Genomic DNA, 14,939 nt, shown 5'->3' with positions numbered 1-14,939 from the left:
ATGGTTCAGAAGGTGGCAGTGATCGGTGCGGGGCTTTCAGGTCTGACCAGCATCAAGGCCTGTTTAGATGAAGGTCTGGAGCCGACCTGCTTTGAGAGCAGCCATGACATCGGAGGTCTCTGGAGATTTAAGGTGATGGACAAAGCTTTGTTGTATGATGCATGTGTCTGTACCTTATCTGTCATGTTCTGACATCATGGTCACGTGATGAGTATTTCTGAAATGCTAAACTGTGGCGCTCTTTCTAGGAAGAGACAGTTTGATTAATTTGTAAAAAGCTAACTCAAGCATATCAAATACTGAATATTTCAGTACCTAAAACTAGCAGGTCAAACAAAAATTAAACACTTGATGATAGATATCCACAGAAAGGCCATACTTGCTTTATGTCAATGTTGTCATCTCGGCATAACTGGATGTGTCAGGGGAAATTTTGTCATTACCTCGGGATAACAAACCTTGTTGTCTTGAAACTGTGGTATAATGAAACTGTGAATCTGGCCTTTCTGAGCATCTGCAGATGTCCCTACAAAACCTGAGAATAGCTTGCACATAAAATTAAGTTGTGTTCATGTATACTCTGATAATATGATCAATATGAAATTATCATTTGAGGACTGTGTCCTGCCAAGTTTGGAGGAAAGCTGCAGGATCAACATCGGTCATTATATTGTTTATATTCAATGATACATGAAAGAGATGAAAGTCATATTTCCTGCGTCCTCCTCAGGAGAAGCCAGAGCCTGGACGAGCCAACATCTATCAGTCGGTGGTCATCAACAGCTCCAAAGAGATGATGTCTTTCAGTGACTTCCCTCCTCCTGCTGAGCTTCCCAACAACATGCACCACAGTGAGGTGCTGCTGTATCTGCGCCTCTACGCTCAGGCCTTCAATCTACTGCAGCACATACACTTCCAGGTTAGTGCTGCTTCCTGACCTGAAACACAGCCCAACGATTCATGTTTCAGTTCATGGCTCTGCCCTGAGGCTCACATTCATTGTGTAGTATGCAGGGGCATTGTATAGGGGAGCAAGATGATGATAATTCTGGGGGCCCAGCGCCCAGTAGGGTCCACAAAAAAACCCAGTAGTCTAATCTTTGTATGACTGAATTATTCTGCATAAGACCCTGACTAAAACTCATAGTAATGCTGCATTAGCATCAAAACAAAGTAGGCTAAAAAAAAAAAAAAAAAAAAAAAAAGTAGGCTAAACTAGAAAAAGCATTTCCAAAAATGGAAATGGTGTGAATGCTGAAAGCAATTGCTGAACCATGCTGAATTAGCAGAATAAATTGACAAAGACATGCAGAATGGCATACAAGAAACATGTCCAAGGAAGGTATTGAACCCACAACCTTCTGCACATCAGCCCACTGATCTAACCACTTCACCATAGTTACATTCAATGAGGGAAGAATAAAAGAAATCCCTGTATAAGAGGCTCACTGACTTCTGAAGAGAGGTTGACATTTGAGATTGAGATTTTTCAATGATGCTTAAAAAAAAGAAATTAAAGAGTATAAATGTGCCATTAGTTTGTCTACAGATCAGAAATTGAATGAAGTCTCTAGCAGAAAGTACAACATGAATGAGGCAGGAATCGAACCCATGACCTCATGATCAATAAACCTTTACTCTGCCACTTCGCCACAGAGAGCACACACGCAAGTATGTTGTCATTGATTCTAATGTGATGATGTGCTGCAAACTGTGGCACTAGGAATGAATGAGTCTCTTAACGAACACCTGTAACCAATTGAGGGTGGGGGAGGGGAGCAGAACTCAACATAACATAACAAGAGTACTCCCCTTGGATTCGAACCAGTGACCTTGGGTTTGGCAAGCAGCCACCTTAACCACTGGACTACAGACAAATTGTGGAGAAGAGAGGTTGAGACTTTGATGAATGTGAGATTTTTCAATGATGCTTAAAAAAAGTAGAAAATAGTATAAATGAGCCACAACAAGTAAGTAGAGGACTTTTTGTGACTTGTGACTATTTTTTGATGAAATCAAACAAAGTATAATGCCCATTCCAGCGAATTAAAAAGTTGAGCTCCTGCTACTCTGCTGTGAAAAAAAATGCATTGGGCTGAATGGCAGTGGATGAGCCACTGGAGCGGGTCTAGCTGCACAATTAGGCTCATAGAGACAATTCTGTAAGTCTGTCTGCTGTTTTGAACACATCAAATGAGACACGACAAGTGTGGCTACAAACCAGTGAGGAAATCATGTGTCTAGAGTTTAATTTGTGGCCGTGCTGGCAATTTATCCAGAAAAAATCCTGAATGTTTTTTCGATCCCTCTCACTCTAACGATGATGTCACTCACTCTGACCCAACCCCATACACACTCATTGAAAAGTGTGAAATTTGTCAGAAATCCTCATGTGCTTTTAAAGGATTTATCTCAAAAACGGTACAAGCTATGAAAAAGTTGTACATACAGGATGAATACATTAGAAGTTTGTCTACAGCTCAGAATTTGAATGAAGTCTCTAGCTGAAAGTATGTGGACGCTTTAAAGGCTGAAAGAAGTAAGAAGATTTGAAGAGTTTCAAGACTGTTCCAATGCATTCTCTATGGGGGAAAAAAAATCAGAAATAGTTGAATATTGCAAAAAGTATGAATAGTTGAAAAGAGAAAAGTAATAGCACACCTGTCCCGAAAAGGCTGAACATTTTGATGTGAGAATTGTTGAAATAGCACAAAGTATGAAGGACTAGTTAAAGCAGAAGTGAGTGATATATTTGTGTTAATATAAGTCTTAAATAGTTTTATACAACAGTTAGTTCCGACCGGTCCCAACCGAGCAATTTGATTGGACAACGAGACATTCCATAGTGCTGATATGCACCGTTTCAGAGAGTATAAACAAATACAGGTGTTACCAAGGATACTAATTAAGGCTCCATTCCATTTAGTGTACCAGAGCGTTTTCTAATGAGCCACACCTGTCTTTGTTTATACTCTCTGAAAGGGTCTATACAGTATAACAGCACTGGGACTTTTCACAGACATAATCACTCCGCTGTTCAGCTGGACAGGAGCTAAGTCAGAGCCACGCTCCCCATACAGGAGCTGCCCCATCTCTCTGCTGCTACTGCTGTTGCTGCTGCTGCTGCTGCTGCTGCTACAGTTATAAACGGACCTGAACATTAAAACCTGGACCTGACCTGGTCCGTCTAATTGGCGATAAATCTCTACTAAACCCGGCTGGGAAAAAAATCGCCGCGGGGGCAACTACGTTTTGACGGTGATGTGTTTTGATATTAGCGTTAGCTGTTGTTAGCCACGTAGCTCAGCTACCTAGCTTCAACTGTGTTTATATTGATTACATAGATGATAAACAAATGTAATACGGTATCGATAACGTCTCTGTATGTCTTCATGCTGGTCCTGTTGCTGCGGTGCTGATCAGACACGGGCTCAGAACCAGAGCCAGCACTGGAAGCAGCTCGGTGGAAAAGCTTGTAGCTCGTAGCAAGCTAGTATGAAATGTTTATGTGTTGCCTGGCAACAGCCTTGTCTCCCTTCCAGTTGCAGAACTATTTCTGTTGGCGGAGCCAAATAAATGATTAAATAAACAAACAAATCATAATCTCTTGTAGTTTATTACTGTTCTAAAATGCGCTTGTAGCACTGTTGTATAAAAGCAATATCACACTCGAGGTCGTGCTGTTGTACTGTATATCAGCACGGTGTGATTATCTGCGGCACTCGGCCTGCGGCCTCGTGCCTACGACCGAATCACAGCCGTGCTGATATACAGTACAACAGCACTCCCTCTCGTGTGATATTGCTTAAATATCTTCCGACAGCAATCACTTACATAGAGTGTTTGGACTGAAACACGGGTCTCTCAGTCCCTCTGCTCTGCTCTGAGCCGAAGAGAAAACATTTATCGTATCCTACAGTTTTTATCCAATGAGGAGAGAGAACGGCATGCAGGGCTGTGTGTGCAGCCAAGGAACGCCGTGAATGTGGTGACATAGCGACGAGGACTGTTATGGTGCGTTCAAGGAAACTCGTATTTTTCCGACCGTGAAGTGGTACCAGTTCGATCTGGTACGAGTTCACCGGTCGGAAGTTACGAGTGGCCGTTATAGTGACTTTCACCGGTAAAACAGGTCGGAAAAACACGAGTGGGTTGCCTGGAACGCTACAAAGTCGTAAGTTGTGACTTGAAGCTGTAATTTACGATTTCAAAAGCCTGCCTGGAACGCAGCATTAGCGAAAACGACCGGACCACTCACTTCTGCTTTAAGTGCCAAAAGTATAAAGAAAATGGCCGAACAGAAGAACAATATGTATGCACTTATGAACGGCTCATTCACTGAATGTGCTACACATTCAGTTTGTGAGCGACACTGCGACACGTTCGCGAATGCCCTGTCCAGGTCGGTTAAAACGGGGCCCTGGCCTTCCTCCGGCAGGGTGACCTCTTTTTGCCTTGATTTTCTCTTGGGGTCTTCTTGAACCATTCTTTGTCTGGCCCCTCCCTTGAGACCAATTTGCCATGGGAGCACATTGCTCCAGACAGCATAGGCTTCAGGTTCACAGGGACACGCAAACCTCTCCACCACGATAAGGTGATGGTTCCTGGAGAGGAAAAATATAGGGTTGTCTCTGTAAAAAAAATAAATGTAAAAAAAAGTTAAAAAAATTATAGTTTTTAAAAAATTGAAAAAAAAGTTATAGTTTAAAAAAAAAAGAAAGAAAATATATAGTTTTTTTTTAATTGAAAAAAATTATAGTTTAAAAAAAAAATATATATATATATATATATTTGCAGTTTTTTTTGGGGGGGGGGTTTATAGTTTTTTTTTTAAATATATTTTTTAATAGTTTTTTTTTATAGTTTTTAAAAATATATATATTTAGTTTTTTATTTTAATAGTAAAAAATATATCTACAAATATATGGCGGAGGGGAATCGGGGCGGGTCAGAGGATTTTGTCTTGGGGTAATCGGGGGTAATCGGGGGTAATCAGGGTGGGTAAGAGAGGGTTTTGTCTTGGGGGTAATTGGGGCGGGTAAGAGAGGGTTTTTGTCTTGGGGGGAATCGGGGGTAATCAGGGTGGGTAAGTGAGGGGTTTTGTCTTGGGGGTAATCGGGGCAGGTAAGAGAGGGTTTTGTCTTGGGGGTAATTCGGGGTGGGTAAGAGAGGGTTTTGTCTTGGGGGTAATCGGGGGCGGGTAAGAGAGGGTTTTTGTCTTGGGGGGAATCAGGGTGGGTAAGAGAGGGTTTTTGTCTTGGGGGGAATCGGGGGGAATCGGGGTGGGTAAGGGGTTTTGTCTTGGGGGTAATTAGGGCGGGTAAGAGAGGGTTTTTGTCTTGGGGGGAATCGGGGTGGGTAAGAGAGGGTTTTTGTCTTGGGGGGAATCGGGGGGAATCGGGGTGGGTAAGAGAGGGGTTTTGTCTTGGGGGTAATCGGGGGTAATCAGGGTGGGTAAGAGAGGGTTTTGTCTTGGGGGTAATTGGGGCGGGTAAGAGAGGGTTTTTGTCTTGGGGGGAATCGGGGGTAATCAGGGTGGGTAAGTGAGGGGTTTTGTCTTGGGGGTAATCGGGGCAGGTAAGAGAGGGTTTTGTCTTGGGGGTAATTCGGGGTGGGTAAGAGAGGGTTTTGTCTTGGGGGTAATCGGGGGCGGGTAAGAGAGGGTTTTTGTCTTGGGGGGAATCAGGGTGGGTAAGAGAGGGTTTTTGTCTTGGGGGGAATCGGGGGGAATCGGGGTGGGTAAGAGAGGGGTTTTGTCTTGGGGGTAATTAGGGCGGGTAAGAGAGGGTTTTTGTCTTGGGGGGAATCGGGGTGGGTAAGAGAGGGTTTTTGTCTTGGGGGGAATCGGGGTGGGTAAGAGAGGGGTTTTGTCTTGGGGGTAATTAGGGCGGGTAAGAGAGGGTTTTTGTCTTGGGGGGAATCGGGGGTAATCAGGGTGGGTAAGAGAGGGGTTTTGTCTTGGGGGTAATCGGGCCAGGTAAGAGAGGGTTTTGTCTTGGGGGTAATTCGGGGTGGGTAAGAGAGGGTTTTGTCTTAGGGGTAATTCGGGGTGGGTAAGAGAGGGTTTTGTCTTGGGGGTAATCGGGGGTAATCGGATTGGGTAAGAGAGGGTTTTGTCTTGGGGGTAATCGGAGGGTATTGGTGGGTAAAGGGTGGAGGGTGGGAGTTAAAGGGGGCGGGAGGGATTTGAGGGGAGGGGCTTGATATTCTTCTACTCTTCCATTCTCCTTCTCTTCCTCTCCTCCCTTTCTTTTTTCTCTCGTTCTTTCCTTTCTCTCCTCTCCCTCTTCTCATTCTGTTCTCTCTCCTCTTTTTCTTTTCTCTCTTGTTCTTTTCTTTCAGCCCTCACCCTCTTCTCGTTATTTGCTCTTTCCTCACATTCTCTCCTTTCTTGTTCTTTTCTTTCTCTCTTCTCCCTTTTCTCATTTTTCTCTCTCTCCTCTTTTTCTCTCCTCTCTTGCTCCTCCCTTTCTCTCCTCTCCACCCTCTCATTTTTCTCTCTTTCATCCTTTTCTTTCTTCTCCTGCTTCTTCCGCTCCTTCATCTCCTCTTTGACCCTCTTCTCTTCCTCCTTCTTAATCTTTGCTTTCTCCTTATCAGTTCTGGAGGCCACTTCCTGAAGCTCAGTGTTTTCACTGGTCAGGCGCTGCATGTCCTCCTCCATCCTTCTGGTCTGTAACAGCCAGTGTCTCTCCTTGTCCAGCCAGCTCTCCTCCATGTCTGTTCTCTTTTTGTACAGCTTCTTAATCTTTGCTTTCTCCTCATTATCAGTTCTGGAGGCCACTTCCTGAAGCTCAGTGTTTTCACTGGTCAGCCGCTGCATGTCTTCCTCCATCCTTCTGGTCTGTAACAGCCAGTGTCTCTCCTTGTTGAGCCAGCTCTCCTCCATGTCTATTCTCTTTCTGTGCAGATGCTCTTTCTCTTTCTTCTCCTGTGCAAGTCTTTGCTGCAGGGTGTTGACTTTGGCCTCGCAGTCAGCCTCACATTGCAGGAGCTTGGTCTTTATGTTATCGAGTTCGAGGGTGCACTCAGTCTCGACTCTGGTGATCTCCTCATTCTTCTCTCTAATGAGGAGCTCGACCCTCTCCTCACAGCTCGTCTGCAGAGCTTGAAGCTCAGCAGCTGCCTTCTCTTCCTTTACAGTCATCTGATGCAGGGTGTTGACTTTGGCCTTGCAGTCAGCCTCACATCGCTGGAGCTCGGCCTTCATGTCCTGGAGTTCCAGCCAGCACTCCAGGTTCTTTTGTGCCAGTGTTGTATTTTCAGTCGTGGCGCTGGCGATCACTTTGTCCTTCTCTTGCATGATGAGCTCAACTTTCTTGTCATAGCTCTCCTGCAGAGCTTGAAGTTCAGCAGCTGCCTTCTCTTCCTTGGCTGTCATCTGGTTCTCCCACTTTGAATTAAGCTGAGCCTGCGACTGGGCGAAGGAATCCTCCATCACTTTAATCTTCTCGTCACAACTCTCCTGCAGAGCTTGGAGCTCAGCAGCGGCCTTCTCTTCCTTTGCAGTCATCTGGTTCCTCCATGTTGCATTGAACTGGCCGAGTGACTGAGCGAAGGAGATCTCCATCTTCTCTTCCTTCTCGTCACATCTCTTCTGCAGAGCTTGGAGCTCAGCAGCTGCTTGCTCCTCCCTGGCAGTCAACTGGTCCTGCCACATCACTTTATTCTTCTCTTCCTTCTCGTCACAGCTCTTCTGCAGAGCTTGAAGTTCAGCAGCAGCCTTCTTTTCCTTTGCAGTCATCTGGTTCCTCCATGTTATATTGAACTGGCCGAGTGACTGGGCGAAGGAGTCCTCCATCGCTTTAATCTTCTCGTCACAGCTCTTCTGCAGAGCTTGAAGTTCAGCAGCTGCCTTCACTTCCTTTGCAGTCATCTGGTTCGTCCATGTTACATTGAACTGGCCAAGTGACTGGGTGAAGGAGACCTCCAGAGCTTGGAGCTCAGCAGCTGCTTGCTCCTCCCTGGCAGTCAACTGGTCCTGCCACATTGAATTGAGCTGAGCCTGTGACTGGACGAAGGAGTGCTCCATCAGCTGAATCTTCTGGTCTTTCTCTTCACAGCTCTCCACCAGAGCTTGGAGCTCAGCGGCTGTTTGCTCCTGACTGGCAGTCAACTGGTCCTGCCACATTGAACTGAGCTGAGCCTGTGACTGGGTGAAGGATTGCTCCATCAGCTGAATCTTCTGGTCTTTCTCTTCACAGCTTGCCTGCAGAGCTTGGAGCTCAGCGGCTGTTTGCTCCTGACTGGCAGTTACCTGGTTGTGCCAGGTTTCATTGACTTGAGCCAGTGACTGGGCGAAGGAATCCTCCATATATTTAATATGTCGGTCCCTCTCAATCACCTGGTTATTGAGCCAGTCTCTGTTCATCTGGCAGGCATTGAGATCAGTCATGCAGCAGTGAAGTTCATACATCTTTGCATGGATTAATTGCTCCATTTCCCACTGCCTGCCCTGATACCAAGCCTCCCTGGCCTTGGCAGATTCATTCTCCATTCCCAGGTTTTCCAGATTGTTTCTGGTCTCAATGAGTGTAGACTCCAATAAGTCCATTTGCTGCTTCAGAGCAGCATTTTCCTCAGCCATCACTTTGTTCGCGATATGTGAGTTGAACAAAGCTGTTTGAAGGTAGTGCAGCATTTGAGGAGAAAACTCCTGTTGCTGGCTGTCATTTTCAAACACTGCTTGTCTGGTTGAGTTATGTTCTGCCATCTTTGCTGAACACAGAATGTTTAGCGTGGTTGAAGATGTAGCAGAAGTTGAGCGATATTAATTAATTACTCAAATGTATTACTTGTAATTATTAATTACTTGTAATTTCTCGTAATCAACTAATTTCAATCGATCAGTGGTAACTAAACAGAAATGTGGGACTTAGTCTCGGTCACTGTTAGTATGCACTGAGAGATGTCTGTGTGAGGTCAGGTTTATAGCCTTCTTTACTAGAGATCAAAGGAACATTCTGTATGACATCATGTGTGAATCCTTTGAAGATTCTGTGACTGTATGACATCATGTGTGAATATTTTGAAGATTCTGTGACTGTATAACTGTGTCCCAATTCAGGGTCTGCATCCTTCGGAGGGTGGATTTGAAGGCCGATTACGTCACAGCGCTGCGCGAAGGCTGTCCCAATTCGTCCAAATTCGAAGGGTCCTCCAAATGCAGCCTCCAAATGCGTCCTCCTTTGCCCTGCATTCGGAGGATGCATCGCTACTATCCTTCGCGGCCTCCCGTATCCCAAGATGCTTTGCTGCACCGTTGTTGTTATTAGCAACCTAGCCGTTAGCTATCGAACGTAGCAGCTCTGTGCTGTAGCCACGGTAACCGGCTCTGCGGCCGGCTCGGAGGTGTGGCTGCCCGCTGCTGAGCTGAGCTCTGCTCTGGCTGCACAGGTGAGGAGCGGAGGTGTGTGTGTGTGACAACTTTTAATAAGAAAGCTATGAAAACACATTACTTGTGCTCTTTATTCTCTATTCACTTAATAGCCTGAAGCCCCCCCCCCCCCCCCCCCCCCGGCTGCTGTTCAATGGTTTGTTTATTAGTATATTAATGATAACTGCCCTTGTATTGATTCTACTTCTTGAAAAAAAAAAAAAAAAAAAAAGGAGGAGGAGGAGGAGGAGGAGCGGTAGAGCCGTTACAAGCGGCACTTTTAAATGTTTAACGTCCGGCCGTTGTTTACGTTCGGCCGTTGTTTACGTTCGGATCAGGAAAGGCTCTGAAGGCTAGACCGTCCCATTTACCGACCGTTGATGCAGCCGACGGAGGAGCCTCCGAAGCCGTTGCCTCCGGAGACCGCGTAGGCTGGGTCCTCCGAAGGCTGCAGCCCCTGAATTGAGACACAGCTTATGACATCATGTGTGACAGCAGAATGTCATGTCATGACATCACATGTGACATCAGAATATGATGACATCACTGGAACCCAGTGATGGATACATCATGTGACTTTACATGAAAAAATGATCCTGTGGTTTGACCATAGACTGTATGAGGATTTGACATGTGACGTGTACCACTGTTTTACTGGAAACAAAAATACAAAAAGCTCATCACTGCAAACAGAATAATCACTTCAAGTCTTTTTTTTAGTGTGAGATGAAATATTATAGTTCCAAACATCAACACATCAGTACTCTTATTTTGACATTTCATATTAAAGCTCTTATTTAGAAATTTTTTGTCACTTTCAGTTTTCACTTTTGTCTAGTCAAGTATATCAATTGATTGCAAGCTTTCAGTCATTGTGACCAACAATCATTGTGATCAACAATCGGACTAACAGGATGAACACTAAAATGAAGGTTGGCAGTATCACTGATTACATCTATATTTTTGTGGCTGTTCTTGAGGCGTTTGTTCCAACACTTCCGACATTTTACCATCATTTTTTTTTTTTTATCACCTGTTCTGAACCTTTGTTTCAAGATTTCCTGTGATGTGTTCAGATGCTTGAAAGGGGAAAAAACTAATAGAAAAACTTGCCTGACAGAAGAATTATTAAACTAGAAAATGTCCTTGCAGAAATAGTGCCACGGGGGCTGGGTGTGATCTCTGTCGACAAAGACAAAGCTAATGAGACAGTCACATGATCATCTTTCTCTGAGCACTGACACTGAGGAGCTGTCAACCTGTTTGTGTGCATTTGTGTGTTTTTGTTTTTACAGATGGTTCCTCAGGATATTGATAGCTAATGTAAATGCAATATGTTCACCAACGTGTGTGTGTGTGTTTGTGTGTCAGACCACTGTGCTGAGTGTGAGGCAGACATCAGACTTTGCTGGGACCGGCCAGTGGGAGGTGGAGACGGAGCGGGCCCTGGGTCAGAGGGAGACTCGTGTTTTTGACGCAGTCATAGTTTGTGCTGGACACTTCACCCAGCCTCACCTGCCTCTCAGAGACTTCACAGGTATACCAGGAACCATAATATACTGTAATGTCTTTCACTTTTGCAAGAGCTAAAGAGAAAAAGAATAACAGACCATCATCATATCATCTACATGCAGCAATGTACACATGATCTCTTTCATATCCCATCTCAGGTATTGAGAACTTTGAAGGCAGACACTTCCACAGCTGGGAGTACCGCAGCGCCGAGGGGATGCAGGGGAAACGAGTGCTGGTGATTGGGATTGGAAATTCTGGAGGTGACATCGCTGTGGATATTAGCAGAGTTGCTGAGAAGGTACAGAATCACTGTTATGTTGATTTCAAATAGAGCAGTGCTGTTTATCTGTTATTAATTTTAAGTATTATTATATTATATTGTGGTCTGTTTTTAATTAATATCAATTCATTAATCTGAACTACAGGTCTACCTGAGCACCAGGAGTGGGGCGTGGGTGGTCAGCCGTGTGGGACCAGGAGGAATTCCAGCTGATCTTGTTGGAACATCCCGCTTTCATGTGATGATACGGGAGCTCCTCCCCTCGTGGTTCAACAGGATGTTGGAGAAGAAGCTGAATGAAGCATTTGACCACACTTTATATGGCCTGAAGCCAAAACATGGGTAATGATGCTGTAGATGAATGTCTTTAATCTTCATCAAGGTTATAGTCTGTGCCTCAGGCTGTGATTTCATTACACCCCAACATACAGAGGTGCTGACAGAACAAACAGACTGTTTCCTTAAGTTTTTCATGGGGGAAATTTTCTTGCGGCAGATTTTTCACACAGATTCCTCTTGTGAATGACGACCTGCCAGCTCGGATCATCTCCGGTCGTGTTCAGGTGAAGCCAAACGTGAAGGAGTTCTGTGGGTCCAGTGTGGTCTTTGTTGATGGCAGCGTCATTAATGAGGTGTGTGGTTTTTACATGATTCATGGCAGCTCTTGTTCTTTTGTTTCCATGGTCAAAAAATAAAAGTTACAGGAAATGACACAGTAAGAAGGAAGTTATTAGTGATTTGATCTTTATGTTCTACACGTGTGTCCCACAGGTGGATGTGGTGGTGTTTGCCACAGGTTACGAGTACAGCTTCCCCTTCCTGCCCTCAGCCCTGCAGGCTGAATGTGGCTACAGACTGTGTCTCTACAAACACATGTTCCCTCCTGGACTCACCCAGCCAACGCTGGCTGTGGTGGGCTTCATCCATGGCTTAGGGGCCATCAACCCGCTGGCTGAGCTGCAGGCCCGCTGGGCCACAAGAGTTTTTAAGGGTAAAGCACACTTTGAATTTTACTCTTATCTTATACAATGTCTGATCCTGATGTGGAAACGCAGCTGTAGACTTTAATGCTTCTGTCTTTTTGTAGTATCATGTTCCAGGATAGAGCCCTGTCAACCCCTATTGGAAGCCATGACTCTGTTTTTGATACTGTACTGCAGCTGTCTCACTACAACAACTCATACCATCACTTCTGAAGAAATACAGATCAGTAGCAGCTCAGTGAAGTTGCAGATCCTTTGAGGTTTTGTCTGTGAGATTTTTGATTTTTTTCTCCCCCCCTTGCAGGTTTATCATCTCTCCCCTCAGAGGAGACCATGATGGAGGAAATTCAGAAAGACACCACAACAATGCATCAAAAGTAATGTCAAGTTCCTGGATTTAGTTTTATGTCCTGATTCTTTCCACTGTGAGGAACTTTACTGTTGTCATTTAATTACATTGGAATGAAAAGACATGTACATTCTCTCCTTTAGTTTTATTCATTTACCTCATTAAAGCAGAAGTAAGCGATCCAGTCGTTTTGGCTAACTTCCTGTCAGCCGATGGAGTTAGCAGTCCCCGCCCTCGTCCCTACGTCACCGCATTCACGTGCATCCCTTGGCTGCACACACAGAGAGGACCGCCCCTTTATGCCGTTCTCTCTCCTCATTGGATAAAGCTTGTAGGATACAAGGAAAGTTTTCTCCTCGGCTTACAGCAGAGCAGAGTGACTGACAGACCCGTGTTTCAGACCAAACACTCTATAGAAGTGATTCCCGTCGGAAGATATAACTATTTAAGGCTATAATAACACAAATATTCCGCTTACTTCTGCTTTAAGTAAAGGTTGATTGAATATGTGAAAAAGGGGAATTCCCAATTGACTGTTTTCATTTTACTTTTAATAATGTTTTTTTTATTTTTATTTTTTATTTTTTTATGTGAAGCACTTGTAACTGGTGAATCTTTCTCATAGGTTTTCCTGCTCCAAGCGTAACCCTCTCCAGGTGGACTACATCCCTTACCTGGACTCCGTGGCAGAGCAGGTGGGGGCTAGACCAAACATAATGTGGCTCTTGTTGAAGGACCCCAGACTGGCACTCCATGTCCTTCTGGGTCCCTGTACTCCATATCAGTACCGTCTCACTGGACCGGGCCAGTGGACTGGTGCCCGCCAGGCCATTCTCACTCAGTGGGAGCGAGTGGTTCAACCGTTCAGGACCAGAGAGGTACCAGAACCAGAGATCAGACCCTCTTCCACATGGAACATCGTAGTGGTTTTCTCGGGTGTCGCCCTGCTGTGCTGCTTCTGCTTTAATAAACAGCCTCTCTCATTCTTCAGATCTCTGCACTGAGCTGTGTGAGTGCTGCAGGCAGAACCTGATTTTAGACAATTTAACTATTGACAAATAAAGATTTTAATAGGGAAAAAACAGCTGGTTTACTTTTTGGTCAAAGTCTGTACCACTGTGAACTCTCATACTGAAAATGTTATTTTCTTTCTTTCTTAGCAACTGTCCATTTTCTGTGTCTCTCCTCCTCCATGTGCCACTTAATCCTGACAAGTCTTCACAGTGAACACAGCCTGTGGGTGTGAGGACATCACATACTTTTTTTGGTCTTGGCCATTAATGTCACTGTGATCACTCCTCTCGTACAGAGCTTATTGCACTGCAACTTTATAACAAGCATGTAAATGGACAAAACACAAATTCAGAAAATATCCTCATCCATGTGACGGCACGTGCTGCAAATACACAAACAGGCTGAAGTAACCCAGAGGACTGTGTGTTCCAACACTGTATGAACCTGCCCTGCCTGCACTTGTTCAATAGTTCTACCCTGGGGCGCCGAAAAGGGGGGGTAAAGGAGACGGATTCTAGGGGCCCATGATTGAGGGGGGCCCAGAGAGGCCCCTAATGATGATGAAATGATAATACAGTAAAAATAATGTCAATGTCCTGGTAACAATAACTTTATTGTTTTGGAAACATCAACGCCTGCAATAATAATACATTTTGCTACAGTCTCAAAACAATACGAAGGTGAATCTGTTATGGGAAATGAAAAATGAATTCCATTGTATTCAGAGTGATCAGTTCTTCCCCTACTGCAGCCTACATGTCAACTGTCATGTTGTTCCTCTTTCACAAATATGGTAATGATAGTCAAAAACACCATTAAAATGCATAATTGTATATAAAATATCTTTAAAAAATGTCACCGCTGTGTTGGGGGCCCTGAAAGGATTCTTTTCATGGGGCCCAAAATCCCTAGCGGCGCCCCTGGTTCTACCACCAAAACCCTCAAAGCATTTAACAGGGTGTCCCAGCAGGTTCATCGCTTTTTGTATCCCCATGAAACATTTTGTACATGTATTTCACTAACAAATCATGTCTCAACTTTTGTTTTACAATAATGAAACAAAGCTTAAGGTACAATGAACAATGTTGCTGCAAATACATAGCGGAAAGGATCTCCAAACCATTATTTCTCAAATATTGAATGTCTGGTTTCATGAATTAGAAAAAAAAAATGTACATGTTTTCAGTGAATGACAATAACAATGGACCATGACTGTGATGACTGGAAAATCTGATTATTTACCCAATTATGTTTTTAATAACACCTATGAGATATATTCAATCAAGTGCTAAATAGTGCAATACATTTTTATACTACATGGGTTGACATAATTGTATAAATCTTTTCCTCTTAAAACCAGCAGATGGAGACAATCACACATCTGCTCCCTCACAAAATCAATCAAACACCTGTTGGTCTGCT

General features: G+C 44.3%; 1 protein-coding gene across 1 annotated transcript; it reads left to right on the top strand.

Annotated features, from left to right (window-relative positions):
• Positions 1-13,507, top strand: LOC310984736 (flavin-containing monooxygenase 5-like; the record flags this gene model as incomplete). The annotated part of the gene is made up of 9 exons (XM_083970051.1): positions 1-132; positions 731-919; positions 10,748-10,913; positions 11,047-11,189; positions 11,317-11,513; positions 11,668-11,803; positions 11,943-12,162; positions 12,459-12,531; positions 13,129-13,507. The coding sequence occupies 9 exons, from the start codon at positions 1-3 to the stop codon at positions 13,505-13,507; spliced, it is 1,635 nt and encodes a 544-aa protein (XP_083826177.1).
• Between the last annotated feature and the right edge of the window lie 1,432 nt (positions 13,508-14,939).

The sequence above is a fragment of the Trachurus trachurus genome, assembly GCF_905171665.1.
Source record: "Trachurus trachurus genome assembly, chromosome: 4".
In the NCBI taxonomy this organism is placed as follows: Eukaryota; Metazoa; Chordata; class Actinopteri; order Carangiformes; family Carangidae; genus Trachurus; species Trachurus trachurus.
The sequence above is the reverse complement of the archived record's forward strand: the minus strand, read 5'-3'. Positions and strand labels throughout refer to the sequence as shown.